The 15,515-nt window shown below is 64.9% G+C and overlaps 1 protein-coding gene and 1 long non-coding RNA gene across 4 annotated transcripts in view; both read left to right on the top strand.

Annotated features, from left to right (window-relative positions):
• Window positions 1–261: 261 nt before the first annotated feature.
• Window positions 262–15,515, top strand: part of KCNN3 (potassium calcium-activated channel subfamily N member 3) — a gene marked incomplete at both ends in the record, with an annotated part of 118,692 nt that continues 103,438 nt past the window's right edge. For both annotated transcript variants that reach the window (XM_080824854.1, XM_080824853.1), the window contains one exon: window positions 262–1,134. In XM_080824854.1, coding sequence (XP_080680980.1) covers window positions 262–1,134 — 873 coding nt within the window. The remainder of the gene's footprint in view (window positions 1,135–15,515) is intronic.
• Window positions 7,894–12,275, top strand: LOC308356142. 2 transcript variants are annotated; one of them, XR_013968048.1, is made up of 4 exons: window positions 7,894–7,939; window positions 8,268–8,344; window positions 11,538–11,849; window positions 12,018–12,275. It is a non-coding gene; the product is annotated as an uncharacterized lncRNA (long non-coding RNA). The 2 variants fall into 2 exon arrangements; XR_013968049.1 differs by lacking the exons at window positions 7,894–7,939; window positions 8,268–8,344 and adding an exon at window positions 10,571–11,063.

The following is a 15,515-nucleotide window of genomic DNA, read 5'->3' as shown; positions in this document are numbered from 1 at the left end:
GCTCCCCGAGGGCCACCTCCGGAGCCGGAGTTCCTTCTCCGCTGCCTCCCGCTCCAGGCCCCTCCTGCCCAGTGCAATGCATCCTTGAGTGGCGGCGTCTGGACCCCAGGCAGCCCCAGAGGACCGAAGCCAAAGAAAGAAGACTGGGGCCAAGACACCCGGTGGGGGCTTGGATGCCTGGCGTTCTCTGAGGCCGTCTTCGGAGCGAGGGTGGCTTTGGGGTGGGGGCTTGTGCTGCAGGGAATCCAGCCAGGCCCCAAGATGGACACTTCTGGGCACTTCCATGACTCGGGGGTGGGGGACCTGGATGAAGACCCCAAGTGTCCCTGTCCATCGTCCGGGGACGAGCAGCAGCCGCCGCAGCCGGCAGCAGCCCCCCAGCAGCCCCCGGGACCCCTGGCGCCGCCTCAGCCCGCACAGCTCCAGCAGCCGCCGCCACCGCCACCACATCCCTTGTCTCTGCTCGCCCAACTCCAGAGCCAGCCCGTCCAGCCCGGCCTGCTGCACTCCTCTCCCACGACGCTCAGGGGCCCCCCTTCGGCCAACTCCACCGCCGTCCTCCACCCTTCCTCCAGGCAGGGCAGCCAGCTCAATCTCAATGACCACTTGCTTGGCCACTCTCCAAGCTCCACAGCCACAAGTGGGCCTGCTGGAGGCGGCCGGCACCGGCAGGCCAGCCCCCTGGTGCACCGGCGGGACAGCAACCCCTTCACGGAGATCGCCATGAGCTCCTGCAAGTACAGTGGTGGGGTCATGAAGCCCCTCAGCCGGCTCAGCGCCTCCCGGAGGAACCTCATCGAGGCCGAGCCTGAAGGCCAGCCTCTCCAGCTCTTCAGCCCCAGCAACCCCCCCGAGATCATCATCTCCTCCCGGGAGGACAACCATGCCCACCAGACCCTGCTCCACCACCCCAACACCACCCACAACCACCAGCACGCCGGCACCACCCCCAGCAGCGCCACCTTCCCCAAAGCCAACAAGCGGAAAACCCAGAACATTGGCTATAAGCTGGGACACAGGAGGGCCCTGTTTGAAAAGAGGAAGCGGCTCAGTGACTATGCTCTGATTTTTGGGATGTTTGGAATTGTTGTTATGGTGATAGAGACCGAGCTCTCTTGGGGTTTGTACTCAAAGGTAGGGGCTGCGATTTCTCTTTATACCTTGAACAAAAGGGATATGTAGGTAGCAACAGAGAGAGAGGAGAGAGAGAGAGAGAGATTGATGGAGGGGAGAGGCGGTGGTGGGAGAGGCGTTTGCTCAATTATATGGAACACTCGAACTTCCCATGGTTTTCCTTCTGAATCCCGGGAGGATTCATTCCTCGCTTTCTTGGGGGGGCACCCCGTACACTGTCTGCTGCAGACTGTGTTAGGGAGGAGGAAAGATTCCCTTCTGAGACGTCGCTTTCCTCCCGGTTCACTCGTACCAGAGCAGAGCCCAGCGGCTTAACGCACCAATTAATTACCCTCTGCCTTGACGCGCCTGCCAGTTCCTGCGACTTCCCTCCCTGCTCCCCGCCCTGCTCCACTCCATTTTCCCGAGGATAGAAGAGAAATAAATGTCTGGGTGGGGGGCGGGGACGCTGTCCTCTCCCTTCTCGCTCTTGGCTTCTCCCTCTCTTCCCAAGTTTCTGTTTTCCCCCTTGTCCCTGACAGACTTCGGGCTAGATGGCGGAGCACCGGTGACCCAGGTCCCTTGGGGGCAGGGGTGAAAACAGGCAGAAGGACCCCCACGGTCCTTTCCCTCAGGAAGGAGCCCTCAGCAGAAGCCGTTGCCTGTAAACAGCCGGCAAACCGGCTACAGGTGTCCCCAGCAGAGCAGGTGGGCGCCGCCTTGGCCTTGGCCCCGGGGGAGCGCCTCTCCTTCGGATGCGCTGACCGGTCCTCCCCGTGCCCCGGGAGCAGTAAGGCGTACTGTGTGCACACCCGGCCGGCCGAGGCGGGCGGCTCAGAAATCACGGCCTCCAGGGGCGTGGGGGATGGAGGCAGGTGGGTTTCCGCCAGGGCTCTGCCTGCTGGGGGCCCTGGTGTGCCGGCTGGCCGGAGGGCTTGGGGCGCCGGGCGCTCAGCGGGCAAGTGGATTTCTTCCCGCTCTCCCCCTCACCCCCGGCTTGTCGTGGGGGAGGGCGTGTGTGCGTGCTTGCTTGTCCCTTGGATTTCTCTTATTGGTCATTTGGGCAGGGGGAGGCTGGGAGGGGTTCAGCTGTCGGAGGTTTCAAACAGAGCTCGTTTCAGGCTGGGCACAGCTGCCGCGGGATTGCCACATTCCTCGTTGAAGCCCAGCCGCAGAACCCGGGAGGTGCCGATCGGATTTCCCTCCTTCCCAGCCTCTCTCTCCCGCAGGCACGGGCGGACCTGTCAGGCCACCTGAGTAGCCAGCACCGAGACGTCCTCCACGCGGAGGGTCCCCCGGGGACGCGCTGCTGGGGGGGGCTGCCCCAGTGGAGGGCGGCCCTTGGAAGCTGCCTGCATCCGAATAGTGCAAGGGTCGGAGCCCCTCGGAGAGCAGGAGTGAGTGGGGTTTCCCCGGGAATAGCAGCTCTTAGTCATCCCGGAGCCTCTGAGCCTGCTGCTCTCTCCGGGCCGCCTCTCCTGCGGGTGCTTGGGAGGGGGCGGGGAGGGGCTGCCGTCCTCGGCACAGCCCTGCCTACCCCCAGCCTCCCGTGGGGGCCGGGAGCCCACCCCGAGGGAGACTGACGAAGGCCCAAGGGCAAGGGGGTGAGGGCAAGGGGCAAAACCAGCCTCCCAGCCTCCCAGCCACCCCCGTGCTCGGAGCTCTTAAGGGAATGGCTCTCGGCGTGGGGCACGTTGGTCTTCATGCCATGGGGCGGGGGTTGCTGCGGGCAGGGGAGGGTCTGGAGCGGGCGCCTCCCTGAACGAGTACTCGGGGAAGGGGCCTCACCCCAGCCAGGGAAACCAGACTCTGGTGTGAAGGAAGGGGGAGGCGGGCCCACGGGGATGGGCCTCCCCCGGTTCTGATCTGTTGACCCTCACGGCCACGTGCGGGCCTGGGACTGCTTGGCCTAGCTGTGTGCCCTGAGACTGTGTGGGCTGCGACCAGCAGGGCTCACGGGGACCTTGCTCCCAGCCTTCCCATCTGCCCCTCTGTACGCTGAGCCAGTCTGGGACACGCATTTTCAGGGTGCCTCCCGGGTCAGGCCGCATGGACCCAGGATGCATAAGGCGGCGAACCCTCGGCGCTCCCAGTCACGAACAGGGTCTTTGTAAAGAGCCCAGGTGACGTCTGGGTCCCAGCCTGCTGCTCCCAGAGCTGTGATCTTGGACGAGCCACAGGGTAACTTCTGCGAGCCTGTCTCCCCAGCTGTCAACGGGGATGGCTCCCACACGGGCCTGTTGTCATTGTTATTAATAGTGGCGATGAGGGGAGAGTCTTTTGGCCCAGCTCTGGCTGCAGAGCTTGGTCTCCCCAGGCTGGGAGCTCCCCCTTGGCCCTGGCGTGAGAAGTTGTGTCCTGTCAGGGAGAAGTTGTGAGAAGGGGCCAGGTCTTCTGCCTACAAACGGCTCTAATCATGGCTCTGTTGTAGGGGATGGTACGTCTGTCCCCCACCTCCCCGGCCTGTCACAGGCTCCACGTGGCCACAGGGCTTGGGTCAGGACAGAGGGCCGCGCGGCTGTCTGGCGGGCCCAGGGCTGGGCTGGGCAGCCGTGTCTCGAGCTGGAGAGCTCTGGGCGTCTGTCGGCTTTCCTGACCCGTGTGGCAGTCACACTGAGGGTGGCGCTTCCCACTCAGAGGCCCTTGGGAGAGGGACGCGCGTCTTGACCGAGCGATGGGAGGCCGCCGGCCTGCGCGGGAGCTGCTGCTTGCCGGGGCTCTGTTTCCTTCCTCGGGGCTGCCGGGAGGAGTTTGCCACGTGGGCCTGGCTCCCTTGAGAAGGAGCACGGCCTGCCTTGAGCTCGTTCCGAGTCCATGGGGAAGGGGCCCATGCGAGGAGGCGAACGGTCCTCAGGCCCCTTCTCGCAAGCCCCAGCTGATGGTGGGGAGCTGGCCAGGCCCAGAGATCCTGCTGGGAACTCTGAGTGATTTGGGCTCTGCTGCGTCTGTGCCAGTTGGAATTCAGGCACCGCGTCTTCGGGGAGTCCTGCTTGGCGTCCTGTGACCTTCCCGAGCTGGTGGGAGGCCTCGAACTCCCTGCTGTGCTCTGTCCGCTGGTTGGAGGGAGAGCTGGGGCCGGGCCCTCTCCTCCCTGGGCTGTGGACCCCCTGCCCCAGCCTGCCACCTCGCTGTGGCTCGGCTGTGCCTCTGTCCAGCTGGCAAGTCCCGGGGGGCCTGGTTCTCAGGGACCTCTGGGCTCAGGCTGCGGGGCCACCTCAGGGGAGGCCAGGAAATGCCGGTACAGTGAGGCAGCTTGCCGTGTCCCCCGTTCGTGTCCAACCCCCAACCACCCCGGGCTCGCCATCCAGCTGGGCCTCACCTCCCGGGCCAACCGGTCCTCTGCCTGGTCCTGCTGCCGGGCTTGCCCAGGCCGTGGGTGGGGGTGGGGCGGTGGGACCATGCTCCCCAGACTGCCCTGTCCCCCCGCCCCTGCGCCTGGCTCCCTGTCCTTCTTCACAACACCTCAGGGGCCTTCCTGGGAAAGGGCAGGTCCCTCTGCATGCCCAGGGGGAGCTAGGTCTCCTGGCCATTTGCTGTTCAAAGAAAGTGGGGTGTCTTAGGACCAACATGTGTGTCTTTGCTGACCTCGCGGAGGTCAGGGAGTCCACACTCAGCCTCTAGCCAGAATGACTGAGTAGGTTTGCGGGTCCCAGGTCTCTGAGCCCCCGCCTTCCCCGGCCACGTGTTCGGTTCCCCAAAACCCTTGTGTGCCGAAGGGCAGAGCAGCCGGCTTGGCTGGGAGGACGGCCTGCACCTGCCAGGCCCAGGAGCGCCCTTGGGATAGGCGGGTGGCTGTCAGGGACATCCTGGCATTTGGGAGGAGACGCCTCTGTGGTCTCAGGAATGTTGGCATCTGAAGGGGACAGACCCCTCCCCAGACCCGATCCCCACCCTGAGTGGCGCCTGTAGGACAGGGCTGCGGGAGGTGGGAGGGTCTGAGCGCAGGCACAGGTTTTCCTTGAGGTCACGCGGACTGTGTCTGCCCAGGGAGGGCAGGAGCCGCTCTGAGAATATGGAAACGAGGTTCTGCCCCCACCCAGGGTCGTGGCGACACTATTTACAGCCTTTGTGGCCGGCCCACTAATGAGTCAAACGTTTGTGACCCCAGCGGGGAGCACAGCAGCGTGCACCTGTCCGCGGCGCATCATCGTGCCGTCTGTAGCCGTCCGGGGAGCCTTTGGGGTGCTCGCCGACACCTCTCCCTCCTGGCGGCCTCCCCTGTGCCCGGGCCTGGTGCTGTCGCTGGGTGAGGGTCTGCAGCACGGGCTTGCTGGGAAGCTGGGGGCCACCTCGCATGTCCCTCCCTGAGCTTTTGGGGGGGTGGGTCACAGGCCGGTCCAGGGTCCAGAGATCCGCTCTGAACAACAGAAGGTAAAGACACATGAGAGGGAAGGAGCTGGCGTCCCCTGCGCAGCGTGGCCGCGGCCTGCCCTTTGTGGCTGGTTCCGCGGCACACTGGGGGACACCGTGGGTGACAGAGTGTGGCTGTGAGGGGCGTCTCGGCCCGTTTTTCTTTGTTTTAAATCCCTGAACGGGAGAGCGAGAGACCGGAAAAGCAGCTACTCCTCTCTAAATGATGAGGGAGGGGGACGCTGTTCTCAGGGGCGCGGCCTGCTGAGCTGGAGGGCGCGGGTGGGTCTGAGGCGCCCCCGCCCCAGCTCTGCGGCCGCGGGAGGGCCTGCAAGCGCCCCCGAGGCAGGGGGGGCTCCGGAGTCCTGGCGCGGGGTGTGGCCACGGCCCGCCCCTCGCCCTGTGGTCCCCAGGCCAGGCTGCCCTGCGGGCCCGGGGGTGCTGGGATGAGAGCCTGGCCGTCCCCTTGCTGCTGCTGCTGGAGAAGCTGCTTGTCACTCGGGGGAGGGGCGGGTCAAGGCTGAGGGGCTGGGGCGCGATGACACGGAGCACTGGGCGGGGGGGAACGTCTCAGGGGAGGCAGGGAACGGGGGCGCCCGTGTGGGGCCCCGGGGTAGCGTGGGTCTGGGCTGAGAGGCGCACAGGCCCACGTCCGTGGGGAGGCCAGCTGGTCCTGCCCCGGGGCGATGCCGGCCAGGCGGGGCTGGGGAAGGCGCGGGGCTCACTCGCGAACGGGAGCCCACCCTGCCGAGGCCCCCAGCCCTCCCGTGGGCGGCTCTCCCTCCCCAGCACGGGTCGCCGGGCTCCTGCCGGGGCGACCTACCGGGCTCCACAGGTCCTGCCTGCGGCACACCGTACCTCTGTGCCGGTGTTCCTCACGCCCCCGGTGACCCTGGGATCACTACAGACAGAGGCAGGCAGAAAACTGGGCTGCAGAGTGCGTTGTGGTCTGCGCCCGGGGCCGCTGGGCGGGGTGGGGGGGGGGATGGTTCTAGAACCAGAGCCCAGGTTCCCAGCGCCTGCTTGTCTCCCTGTCCCCAACCCTGCCACAGATCTCGGTGGGGGATCCGCGTGAGGGAACCGCTACAGGCTTCTCCGTCCCTGCTGCTGCTGGACTTTCCCTCTTCATCCTCAAGGCCCAGTTTCCTCCTTCCCTGGCATGAAGCTGTGTTTGGCTCTGTTAGCGACAGTCAGTGCTCAAGAAAGGCCCGTCTGCTTCCCCTCTTGCTTCCGACTCGCTGTGTGGCCATTGTCAGGACCCTTGGCCTCTCTGGGCCTCTGTTTCTTGGACTCAAGAATGATGGCAGGGTTCTCCCCACACCCACCCCATTCCAGCACTTTCTGGTCTCACTACATGTGCGTTTGCTCTGCGGCAAAGACCACAGCCCACGGTCCTCAACTTCTGTCGTCGGGGGCCAGGTTTGCACCCCGGTGCACCCATCCAGGCTGACCTCAGCGTCCACTGGTGGCGTTGGGGGTGCTGAGGAACGAGGCAGCACTTCAGGGTACTGGAGAGGCTCCCTGTGGACGGCGGGTGGTCCCCTAGGATTAACTGGGCAGAGTGGAGGGAAGGGGGCTGGAGCCATTCCTGCTGGGGGCAGGATACAGGGCGGGGAGGGAGGACAGGGACGCGCGGGGATTTCCTGGGGCCAGGTGTCATCCTGGAGCTTCTCTGCAGGGAGCAGGATGCTCGTGCCGAGGGCAAGGGCACCGGGCGACTTAGTACTTCACTGATACCTGCAGTTTGCAGGAGCTCAGTGTCCCCACTGAAGACCTGAGGCTCTTTTCTCTGAGCTGATGGCAGCAGCAGAGCCAGGCTAGCGTGGCGGTCAAGTGCTTGGGCTCTGGGTTGCAGTTCAGACTCGGCGGCCTCTGATGGTGGGTCTCCAGGGAGTTTCCTGACTTTGAAGCCCATCTCTCCCGCGTCTGGAGGGACTCCCAGCCCCCGCCTGTCAGTAGTGCCCGGCATGGAGTCAGGCACACACTGAGCCCCAACCCCTGTGACTGCTGCATCGACGAGCCTGGTGCCTAGAAACTGCTCCTGTGAACCCGCAGGCTCCTGGAGGGCGCGGGCGTGGGCAGGGCACCCATCACCCTCCGCACCATCAGCCGCAGACGCGGGCTCTGGGGGAGGTGAGCACGTGCGGCCTGTGCCCCCTTCTCGTCCTTGGGTGACAGGCCGCCCGTCGTGGGTCTGGACGGGTCCCCCTGGGTGCATCTGTGCGAGCGAGGGGAGGCAGGATGTTCCCCAGAAGGTGGGGCCGCCGCGGTGGCCTGGCCTGGGCTTCCTGCCTGGGAGACCCAGTTGTCCTGACCCACAGTCAGCAGTCCGTGGCCTGGGCACAGCTAATTGGGTGTGTCCGTGCAAACGGGACAGGTGGAGAGAACAAAAATAAGGCCATGGAGTCAGGCCAGAGCCTCAGAGTCCGGGAGGAAGGTCAGGGGGACGCACGATGACCGAGCAGAATGAGGCGGTGTGCGTGGGACGGCGGTGGGGAGGGACGGAGGGTGGGCGTGGGCCCGCCGGGAGGCCATCCTGGCACAGAAGCGGGGGGCCGAGGAGACGTGGGGGCTTCCTTGTGGGTCTTCAAGACGACAGGCTTTCGGGAGACTCGGGACAGGGAGCGCGGGGCTGGGGGGCGAGAGGCTCCTTTCCCGGCTCCCGGGGGGCTGTGGGCCGCTGCCGGCTCCCCCCCCCCGGGCATGCGAGGGCGCCAAGAGCCGCCCGGTGGCAGGGGACATGCCAGGGGTCAGGGCCTGCCCTGTGTGGGGGACACTTTTTGGTTTTTCTTTCCTTCCACAAGGGCCGCCTGGCCGCGAGGTAACGAGAGTTGGATTCCGAGCCGAGCTGTGGGGGCCCTGGATGCGCGCCACGCGGACGGTGTGTGAGATGATACGCCGATTGGCGTCTGCTACGTCTGAGTCAGCTCGGCGCGCATTTTCCTAAGGGACCGGCGTGATGTCAGTGTCAGATGGGCAGGAAAGCTGTGTTCAAGGCCCCTCCCGAGGGGCTGACCCCCCGGCCGCTCACCCCCAGGAGCGCGCGGCTCGGCCTGCCAGCCGCGTCTCCGGGAGCCGTGGTTTGAGGTTGGGCACTTACTGATGGGGAAACCCGCAGAAGTGGGGGCCTGCCAGGGCCGGGGGAAGGAGCCCCCTGGGTAGCGCGGGTCTGGTCTGACCCAGCGCCTCACCGCTGGGGGCTGTTAGGCCGGTGACGCCGGGTCCCCAAGCCTCACTTTCCCGCTTGTGCGTGGAGGGAGTGGCCTTCAGCAGCCTGGCCAGGGCGACGGGGGCTCGTGGCTCCGGTGGCCGCACGCCCCAGCTGCTGCCGAGCGGAGGCCTTCCTAGCGCCTTTGCCGGACCTGGCACCTGCCGGCGTCCGCACGGGGATTTTGCAGAGCTTTTCTCCTTTTTAAGAAGATTCCCGATTTTAACAGAGCCATTTCCTCTCTCTTCTGGCTTCTCCGAGGTCGGGTGCTGGCTTGCTGGGCTGGGGGGCCCGTATGGCTCCCGTGCGTGGGTTCGTGTGGGAGCGACGGGAACCGCTGACTTCGGCGATGTTGCCTCCCCCCAGGATGAGGGCTGGGCTGAGCATGTCACTGTGGGTCAGGCTCAGGGCTGGATGGGCTGTGGCCTGGAGGGGAGCTGGGGGCATACCTGGCCGGGTGTGGAATCATACCTCTAAGCTGGGCGGCCGAGTTCCGCAGGCCCGCAAGTGTGAAGGAGGCAGGGCGGGCCGTCCTCTTTACAGGATCTCAAGGCCCAGAGAAGTGACTTGTCCAAGGCCACTCAGCATCACAAGGGACAAGGGTGCAGGGAGTCTTAGTCGTAGTCCCGCTGAACTCCTGCAGGTGGCCGGCCCTGCTTGCCGTTCCAGGACTGCAAAGGTCCGTGCCATTGAGAACTTGGTCAGCGTCAGGGTCTCGTCAGGGAGGTGGGAGGCTGTCTGCCGCCTCTTCCTGGAACAGCTCAGGCTCTCGACACAGGCGTGGGGTCCAACCCTGACTGTGTACGATTTAGCCGAGTGGCCCTGGGCAGTGGCCTCTTTGTCTGGAAAGTGGGATCATCATTCCTTCTGCTGAGGGGGGCGATGGGGGACTCAGCGTGGCATGGACCTGGCCCTGGGGGCTCCTTGGCCCACACGGGTCTCCAGGGCTCGGCTTTTCTTCCCAGAGCCCAGTGGCCATGGGATTCCAGGGTACCCTTCAGCCGGTCCCGTGACTCTGGCCCCCACCCCGCCCGCTCTGGGCTGGACCAGGTGTCTGCACTGCTGGGATGCCTACCCGGCCGTCCAGGGTCTGGTGGTGCCGTGCTGGGCGGGGGGCGTTGGGCACAGGAAACCAGGCCGGGCCGCGCTGTCCGAGGGCGAGAGGAGGATCCCCCGGAGCGAGATGGCTTGGGTGGGGCCGGGAGCGGCTGCAGGGTGGAGGCAGGGCAGGGAGAGCTGCCCCTGCGGTGGGCTGGGTCGTGTCTGATGCCCCCGGCCTCAGCAGCTCGGGAGAACACGTTGCTCTCACAAAATAGAAAGACTTCACCCTAAAAACGGCTCCCACGTGCGTCGCATTCAGGAGGGAAGACAAGGACAGAGCGGGGAGGGAGGGACGCGCTGAGACTCTTCCGTACACCTCGTCTCCTCGGTCCCCACAATGGTCCCCGATTGACAGACGACCCAGCTGAGGTCAGGGAACTTGCCCAGAGCCACAGCCAAGAAGGAACCGACCCGTGATCTGAACCCGGGAGCGCCCTCGGTGCCTGTGCCCCGTGTGGCCGCTTCCTGGCCTCAGCCCTTTCAAGCCCAAAAGCCATTTTTCTCCTCCCAGGCGTCCACCCCGCCCACTGCAACCCTATTACCCTGGCCCCCTCGTGGCCCTACCAGCCTCACCCAGAGCCTCAGAGGGTGACTGGAGCTCGGTGGGAGGGAGGGCCATCGATTGACAGGTTTGCTGACCCTCCGGGAACCCCGGGATGTTGGAGCGCGGGCTGGGCTCCAGGGCCGAGGTCCCCCATGGGGGAGGTCGACAGGTACCAGGTGTCCTGCTTGGCTTTGGGGTCCAACACTCGCCAAGGCCTGGGCTCGCAGGCTGGTTGGGAAGGGTGTCCCTGTTCTAAGGGACAGAAGCAGATGCACGCGGCCTGGATCTGACCCCCAGCCTGAGGCTAGGTCTCCCACGTGGCCTGGCCCCCACGGCCCCCACGGCCCCCCATGTCTGTCATCCACCTGCGGCCGCCTCCCAGCCAGCTCTGCGGCTCCCACTCCCCGGGAGAGCCTGGCCTCGGGGGAGCACAGCAGATCTGGCTTTGAACCCTGTGTCTATGGCTTACGCGTGCGCGGCGTGGGGCGAGTTGCCTTCGTGCTTCTCTTCTGTCTCCTTGGCGGTTAATTGCAGCCCCACGTCTGGGGCAGTGTGGGGGTTAAGCGAGACACCGCTGTGGGCAGAGCATGTGACGTGGTTGTCGGCCCATGCTGAGCACCAGCAGAGATGTGGGTGCCGACGGAGGCCCTGGGCTGGGTTTGGGAGGCCTGGCTTCTGGCCTCAGTTTTGTCATCTGGAACATGGGAGAAGTGAGGTTGTGTACGGAACAGCTCCTCTAGGACGGAGGTGAGGGCCAGATGGGGTCAGGAAGTGAGTGGGGGGGATGGCGGGGCGAGGTTTAGCCCCCAGTCCCTGGAGCAAAGCCTGCCAGATCACTGTGGCTAAGTGGGTTTTGTCACTCTCGGGAAACAGTTGGGAGCGACAGGCCGTTCTGGCCAGCTTCCCTCCCCACTGCCTGCCTCCCTGCAGGCCAGCCCTTGGCTTGAGGCCTGCTCCCTCCCGAGCTCTCCTAGCAGCAGGGATTTAATTACTATAATGTAAGTAGCCATGGCTTGAGGCCTTTTGGTAGAAGGGAAACAGATTTGTCTTCTCACTGGGAGAATAAAAATCGATGGGAAGGAGAGGAAATGTACCTTCCCCTATAGTGCCCACGGCGGCTTTCCTGGGGGTGTGGGGCAGGGCCGTATCTGAGGCAAGGACCTTGCTACTTGCTTTTACCTTCCCTGGTGAGACCGCACCTGGCTGCCTCTGTTTCCCCAGGGATCCCGGGAGCAGCCCCACCTGCACCTACTGTGCCCGCGCTCCCCAGAGGAATCTCCAGCTACCGTTTGTTGAGTGTCTAGCATGTGCCCGTTCCCCGCAGGGATGGTGGAAAAAACCACAGCCGACGAAGCCACGGCCTCCGGGAGCACCCGGGTCGTGGCTAAAGCGGACGCTGAACTCTGACACAGGCGCCCTGCTGGGAGGTGTTGAACGCGATCAAGGAAAGCAAAGCTGGAGGGGAAGGCGCGGGAGAGTCGGGATTCTGAGCCGGTGTCCGGGACGGCCTCCCCCGGGGACATCTGAGCAAAGGTGAGGGAGGAGGAAGGGGGGCCGGGAAGGCTGGGTGGGCCGGCTGCCCGCTAGCCTGCGCAGCTTCACCCCTGCGGACGGGGTGCCCGGCGCTGCCCAGGAGCCCTGGTCACGCGGAACGGAAGAGACATGGGAACTTCCTGTCCGCGCTCTTTCTTACTGACCCAGTATAGTAAAGAGACCACCGTGGTGACGTGTCATCAGTGGAGGGGATTGTGGACTGTTTGCGCTCCGTGTGTCATCGGAGTCTTTGAAGTCCAGCGTGTGCCTCCCAGTGCCTGCCCGTCGTCGGACCCTGACCCGACTGTGGAATCCCAGATCCGTACTGGGGCTCAGAACTGACAGTGAGAGAAGCGGACTCACACGCCCGAGCTGTTGCAAGTCTATCTAAACGTTTTCCAATAAAAACATGGACTTCCAGTTTTTAAAAAGGATTTATTTATTTTAGAGAGAGAAGGAACGTGAGTGGGGAAGGGACAGAGAGAATCCCAAGCAGACTCCCCACGGAGCATGGAGCCCAAGGTCGCGACCTGAGCCAAAACCAAGAGTCAGATGCTTGACCAGCTGGCACCCGTGGGTCCCCTGCTATCAATATTTTTTTTTAGATTTTATTTATTTATTTGAGAGAGAGAGCACACGAGCAGGGGCAAAAGGCGGAGGGAGAGGGAGAAGCAGGCTCCCCACTGAGCAGGGAGCCCGATGCGGGGCTCGATCCCAGGACCCTGAGATCATGACGCGAGCCGGAGGCAGAGGCTCAACCCACTGAGCCACCCAGGCGCCCAACCAACTATCAATTTTTAAATGTAAATGCTGGTAATGAGATATATTTTAAAATCCTGTTGTAGTAGCTGCGTGGCACGGCCCAGTGGTCGCAAGGTCCACTGTGTTGGACGGTGAGGTCTCAGAGCTGCGAGGGTCTGCGAGGCCGGCTCCCCAAGGGACGAGGGCCTGGGGGGCGCACGGGGGGGCCCTACAGGCTCCGTGGCCTGAGGTGAGGCAGATGGAGGCCTCTGAGTGGCATCACGAGGTCTGACTCACATTTCAGCAGAACCCTCTGGCTGCTGAGTTGGGAACAGACAGGGGGTGGGGAGAAAGGAGCCCCAGTCAGGCGGCCGGTGAGGGCCATGGCGCCTGGCAGACGGGCACAGGCTAACGGTGAGGTGTGCTGGGACCCTTGGAGTCCCGGGGCGGAGGTCATTCCTGGCCGGCTGTGGGCTGCTCTGGTGCTGGGAGGGGGCAGAGAAAGGGGGAGTCGGAGGTCACCCAGCAAATGCAAGGATGGGGTTTCTATGAACCAGCATGGAGGCCTGGGGAGAAACGGTTTTGGAGGGAAGATGGGATTTGGAAGATTCTGGGATTGGACTGAGGTTGAGGTGTGTCCGTGGGTAGCATGTGCCCCAGAGACAGCGGGAGGTCAGAGGACAGGGCCTGGGGTGGGGGGCTCTGTCTGGGTCCCTTCCATGACGGCTGGCTCCCTGCCTGTTCCCGAAAACCGTCTGTGGCACCCCAGGCCACGTTTAAAAAAATTCACCTAAGTTCCCTGTCCCTCCAGCCCCACCACGCGCCCCCCTCGGAGGCCCCCGGGGGCCGCAGAGGTCTTTCTGGGTCAGAGCCACATTTCAAGTCATGTTTTCCTGCTCTCGGCTGACCCCAGGTCCGTCTGGCGCGTCAGGAGGGTCCTCCGTGGCTGAGAGGTCCACTGGGAGGCCTGACTGCGCCCGCAGTCACGGAAACAAGACACACGTCCACGGGCCCGCGTGTCTGATTTTCCTGCGCACTCACTCGTGGGCCTGGGGCAGGGGTGAGGGGAGGAGGCAGCAGCTCCTCAGGCTCAGGTGCCCCACGCTCACCTGCCGTCCAGCCCAGTGTCCAGGGCTCTGGGGGGCATGCGGGGAGCTGTCCCACCTGGCCCCTCACTGCCGGGAGGGGAGTCGGGAAGGGGACCACGAGTGGCCCTGAAGGCCTTCATCGCCTGCCAATGCTGGGCCCTGGGCCTGGAGGGTGAGGTCTAGACCCGCCGGCCACAGGTGCTCTGTGGGGTAGACCCGGACTCTGGGCCTCACTGGCTGGGGACTCTGGTGGCTTGATGTTTGAGTCCATTTGCCCTCTGGTGCAGGGCGGCTGACGCCTGCCTTGTAGCGTTGTGAAGCCGTGTTGACGTGGGGTCCCCGCTAGGGACTAGATGCCTGGTGAGCACTGACTCTGGGCACCTGTGCGGTCCCGTCCTCCTTCCCTGGCCAGGCCTGCACTGCCCCAGGGGAGGGGGTGGGGCGCAGGAGGCCGTCTGCTCTGGCACAACACAGGGAAGAGAGAACAGGGGGACCCGTCCTCCCCCTGTGACGCCCAGGACCCGACTCTGGGCCTCTAGATCAGGGCTTCTCAACTGGGGCAATCCTGCTTCCCGGGGGGCGTTCAACACTGTCAGCCAACGTCTCTGGTTGTCACAAGTAGGAGAGGGACATTGCTAGTGGAGCGGGGCCGGGGGTGCGGCCGAGAGTCACCGGGCCCCAAATGTCACCCAGGTTGGGAGACCCTGCTTTGGGCAACACACGCTCACAGGTTCTCGGGGTGAGTGAGAACTGCTCACATCTCATGGGGGGCAGTGCGGCTCCCTAATCCGGCGCCCTGACCTGACGTCCTGACCCGGCGCCCCCGGCCTCACTCACGGGCGGCTCTTGCGGCCATGGGCTCTGGGCCAGTAGCCGGAGGCCCGGGTCAAGGCTGGATGGTGCAGGGCGTTTCCTTGTCCCCAGTGTCTGCGTCTGCTTCCCTGCAGGTCGGCTCTGGTCCGTCACTGGGACCATGGTGTCTCCAGGGCCACTCAGGGCAGGAGGCGGGGCGGTGGGTGGGCATGGGGACAGTCACTCCAGCCCTAAGGGGACTGCTGGGGAGGGAAGCCCAGGACCCCCTCTGCCCCTGCCAGGCCACATGGCCTCCTCCCAGACCCGCTGCATTGGGCCGTGTTTGGTGTTTCCTTGAACTGGTGGAGCTGGTCCTTATCCCTGCGCCGTGTGAGTGGGAGACAGAGCGGGGTGAGCTGGAGGCTTTCCTGGCAGGGGAGAGACAGCGGAGTGCGCCAGCCTGGGCACTGCCAGGCTCCTTCTGGGGTGAGTGGGCCAGGATTCCCCAGGGGCTGCCGCAGGAAATCAGTGTTTGCTCTGAGCTCTGAGCCCTGGGGACAGACAGGACCCACCGTGGGGAAGGGTCTCCACCCATGCGCAGAGGCCCGGAGGACACGCTCCTGGGCAGACTCCTGCAGATGCCCCTTCTATGATGGGCATCAGCCTCGGAGTCGCTGGGGGACACGGAGGCAGACAGCTCGTGGTTGGGGGGTGGCCATCTCCCAGGGTGAGGCCTCCTGGGCAGGCGCCGCAGCGTGTTGAGGGCACACCTGTGACTCTTGGTGTCTGGAGCTTCTCAGAGGAGGCGAGGGGCGCGCTGGGCTGGGAAGGACGGTGAGGCTTCGTGAGGCCAAGGGGGAGAGCGTTCCAAGCTGCAGGGACAGCCTGGCAAGGCCCGGTGTGGACGGTGCCAGGTGTTCTCAGGGAGGGAGACAGGCTTTCCCGGAAGTGCTGGGCACCAGAGACTGGAAAAGGGCCCGGAAGCCGGTCACGGGCCCGGAGTCGGCTCTCAGGTCTGAGGGCACAGAGCGCGGCGGGGGGCGCT

This window comes from Martes martes (assembly GCF_963455335.1).
Source record: "Martes martes genome assembly, chromosome: 15".
In the NCBI taxonomy this organism is placed as follows: domain Eukaryota; kingdom Metazoa; phylum Chordata; class Mammalia; order Carnivora; family Mustelidae; genus Martes; species Martes martes.
This window is presented reverse-complemented; position numbering and strand designations above follow the sequence as displayed.